We start from the raw sequence: 4,444 nt of genomic DNA on the forward strand, positions 1-4,444 counted from the left end.
GGGGAAGGAAGAACATATTTGACATCAGGCGATCCACTAGGCTGTCTCTTGGCACCCCTTTGCTCTATCTCCATTATGAATAGACAAGCATATCAACCATGGCCTAAGAAGGGCATGATGCTAAGGTGATCAGAACCCACAGGGATGAGTGTCTGGATTATGACACCAGGTAAGCCACCTAGTCCAGCAAAATGGGTAGTAAAGAAAGAAGAAAATGAATTCCAACCTGAGACAATGTGCAGCACAGTAGTTTTCTCTAATAAAACATACTTAAAATGTTAAAAAGTTCTGGAGGAGCTCTTTCTAGAACTTATATAAAGAGAGTACATTTAAGCTGCTCAAGAGATGGGTTGTAGAAGATGCTATAATGCATCACATAAGTAACCCCTTTAGGACTGAGACACTCGGTCTCTAAGTTGTGGGGAGTGCGTTCAGCTGAGTGACTGCTTAGAAATTGAACTTTGGTGAGCCACACTAGTGTATATACATGTGTATAAACATTATGCATATATAAGTCTTAGTATATACTTATGTATTCTGTATTAAATATATTAAAATATGTAAAAATTAAATTTGGAAAAAATAGATTGAAATAGACTAAATGTAGAGTAAATCTTATTTATGATTATTTCTTAATGATAAATTTCCTTCTTATATTTTTTCAGCTTTATTGGAGGTATACTTAATATTAAAAAAATTGCACATGTTTAATATAAACATAACCTCCAAAATAGTTCTTGTGTCCTTTTGTTTTGAGGTGTGTGTGTGTGTGTGGTTAGAACGCAACATGAGATCTACCCTCTCAATAAGTTAGATGCACAAAACCATGATGGTAACTAAAGGCACTATGTTATCCAGGAGATCTCTAGAACTTATTTATCTCATATAGTTGTAATGTTATACCCATTGAACAACAACTCCCCCTTACCCTGTTTCCCCAGTTCCTGTCAATCACCATTCTATTCTCTGCTTCTATAAGTTTGATCATTTCAGATACCTCACATAAGTGGAATCATGCAGTATTTTTCCTTCTATGACTAATTTATTTCACTTACCATAATGTCTTTTAGGTTCACCCATGTGGTCCAAGTAGTAGGATATCTTTCTTTTGTTAATGCTGAATTATATTCCATTGTATGTATATATCACATTTTCTTTATCTATTCATCTGTCAATGGACTTTTTGTGTCGTTTCTACATCTTGGCTACTGTGAGTAATGCAGCAATGAACATTAAGAGGCATCTCTTTGAAATTCTAATTTGAAGTCCTTTGGATATATTCTAAGAAGAGAAATTGCTAGATCATATGATAGTTCTATTTTTAATCTTTTGAGGAACCTCCATACTATTTTCCATAGTGGCTAAACAATTTTACATTTTCACCAATAGTGTACAAGAGTTTAAATTTCTACACATCCTTGCCAACACTTCTTATCATTTTTTTTCTTTTCTGATAATAGCCATCCTAACAAGTGTGAGGTGAAATCTCATTGTGGTTTTGATTTGCACCTCTCTAATGATTAGTGATGTTGAGTACCATTTCTGTACCTGATAGCCATTGTATATTTTCTTTGAAGAAATGTCCATTCAAGTCCTTTGTCAAATTTTAGATCAGGATATTTGGGTTTTTGCCATTGAGTTGTAGGAAGAGTTCCATATATGTGTTGGGAATTAATTCCTTGTCAGATATACAGTTTGAAAATATTTCCTCCTATTCTGTAGGCCCTTGTGGTTCTTAGTATGATTGCAAACACTCTCAGCAATAACCATTTATTTCGTTATTGGAAATTTGAGGAAAAAATGTTTATTACTTACAAGTTCTGGAAATTACACACCACACCTTGTGCCACTTAGGGAGGTCACAGGTAGAGCAAAAGAGAGAGAAAGAGTGTGTAAGCCTGGGGTCTGCTTCTATTTGGGTCGAGGGTGGGAACCTAGTGTTTCATGGGTTCTCTATTGATACATTTAAAATATAAGAATGGGAATTTAAAGTGCAGGAAGAGAAAAAAAAAAAGCAGCCCAAATGTTTAGTTATCGAAACCTACCAGTATCTATTAAAAAAAAAAAGAGAGAGAGAGAGACCTCAGGGGTGTGGTGTTCAGCCTGGCTTTATACTTAGTTTTGTGGCATAAAGGGGCTGGCATCAAGTGAACAGGCAAGAAGAGTTAATGACTGGATGAAGGACAGGAGGTGGGAGACGGTAGAGCTGAAGGATCCTCACAAAAGGAGACGGAGGACAAGCTGTAATTTCACTCATGCCCGACATTGATGGCACAGGTTCTGGTTCCTTGCTGGATTCAGTTCTATCAACCCTTTTGAAAAAATGATCCAGTGATGTCTGGGGAGTAGCTCTTTTCTTCTCCTGATAGATGACACGGTAGCACTGGATTGCATTCTGAACGGCTACTGTAACCTTCATATACCATTGTACGTTTGGGTCCTGTGCTTCAAAAACTAACAGTGCCTTCTCAAATAAAGAAAATCTCCTTGCCATTTCCTGCATCGTGAATTGCTTCAGTTCTTCAGTTACTGTAATTTCTCAAAGCATTTCAGGAAGTTACTGGGCAGCTATGCATCTGCACTCACTGCCTCGCCACTTACTTTTATGTTGTGCAGGTTGGCTCTAGCCTTGAACCGATGAAACTAGTCATGACTGGCATTAAAAGATGCACCTTCTGATTCTTCGCCGAGTTTCTTCTTCAAGTCTTCATAAAGGCTTTTAACTTTCTCTTGAATCAACATTAAGCTGGGAGGGACTCGACGATGATACTGATCCTGCATCCACACACTGAGAGGTTTCTCCATTTCCATCCCTTTTCCACGCTTCTTCAATATTATTGTCAACATCATTGGCACAGCAGATTTGAAATGTTCCATGATCTTGTGCTTGTTCTTTAGAATCGTGCCAATGGTTGAATGATTCACGTTATAAGAATGAGTGACGTCTACCATCTTTTCGCCTCGCTCCACTTTCTCAATTATTTTCACTTTTGTTTCCATCGTTATTGTTTGGTGCTTCTTAGCAGTACCAGCTACATCACCAGTGCTTTTATGCTTTCTTCTGGACATCCTGGGCTTAAAACAAAGATACTGTACTACTGTTCTCTATACAGTACTGCACAGTAAAGTACGCAAAAGCACAACCACTTGTAGAGAATGCACACACGTGAAAATGTATGCCAGACACGTGAAATAACTTAATGTGATTGGACTTGCGAACACACGTTCGCATCATTGAAAGTTCGCAACTTGAAGGTTCATATGTAGGGGACTTACTGTACTGATTCAATCTCCTTACTTTTTATTGATCTGTTCATATTTCCTATGTCAAGATTCAGTCATAGTAGGTTGTACGTTTCTAGGAATTTATCAATTCCTTCTAGGTTATCCAGTTTGTTGGCATATAATTATTCATAGTGTTCTTTTATTTTTCCATATATATTTGTGGCATCAGTTGTAATTTCTCCTCTTTTATTTATAATTTTACTTATTTGAGTTTTTTCTTAGTTTCATTTATTTTTTCTAATGTCTTTCTAGTCTGTATTTCATTTATTTCTGCTCTAATCTTTATTATCTCTTTCTTTTTACTAACTTTGGGCTTAATTTGTTCTTTTTCTAGTTCATTGAAGTGCAAAGTTAAATTGTTTACTTAAGATCTTTTTCCTTTCTTAATGTAAGCATTTAGCATTATAAACTTCTCTCAGTTACTTTTGCTGTTGTTTTCATCTTAATTTGTCTCAAAATATTTTAGTTTCTCTTTTGATATTTTCTTTGACCCATTGATTTTTCAGGAATGTGTTAATTTCCACATATTTGTGATTTTTCCAATTTTCCTTCTGTTACTGATTTCTAGTTTCATGCCATTGTGGTTGGAAAAAATACTTGATATGATTTCCATCTTCTTAAACTTTTTAAGACTTATTTTGTGAACTAACATGTGATCTATCCTGGAAAATGTTTTGTGTGCACTTGAGGAGAATGTGTATTATGCTGTTTTGGGGTGGAATGATCTGCATATGTGTTAGGTTCATTTGGTCTATCATGTTGCTCAAGTCTGCCATTTCCTTATTGATTTTTTTTCTGTATGATCTATACATTGTTGAGTGTGAAATATTGAAGTCTCATTCAATAATATATATAATTCTATTACAATACAATAATACATTAAAATAATGCATTGAAAATAATACAATAATAATACTATTATCATATTACTGTTTATTTCTTCCTTCAGTTCCTTTAATATTTGCTTATATATTTAGGTGCTCTGATATTGGGTGCATATATACTTATAATTGTTATGTTTTCCCAATGAATTTCCTCTGTTATCATTATATAATGATCTTCTTTGTCTCTTGTGACAGTTTTTGACTGAAAATCTACTTTGTTTGATATAAGTACAGCCACCCCTGTTCTCTTTAGATTACCATTTGCATGGAATATC

The 4,444-nt window shown here is 35.1% G+C and overlaps 1 protein-coding gene across 1 annotated transcript; it reads right to left on the reverse strand.

Annotated features, from left to right (window-relative positions):
• Window positions 1-2,643: 2,643 nt before the first annotated feature.
• LOC138842620 (putative CENPB DNA-binding domain-containing protein 1) lies at window positions 2,644-3,069 on the reverse strand. Its single transcript, XM_070045150.1, has one exon. It carries the CDS (start codon window positions 3,067-3,069, stop codon window positions 2,644-2,646), a length of 426 nt encoding a protein of 141 aa, XP_069901251.1.
• Between the last annotated feature and the right edge of the window lie 1,375 nt (window positions 3,070-4,444).

The sequence above is a fragment of the Globicephala melas genome, chromosome 1, assembly GCF_963455315.2.
Source record: "Globicephala melas chromosome 1, mGloMel1.2, whole genome shotgun sequence".
Classification (NCBI taxonomy): Eukaryota; Metazoa; Chordata; class Mammalia; order Artiodactyla; family Delphinidae; genus Globicephala; species Globicephala melas.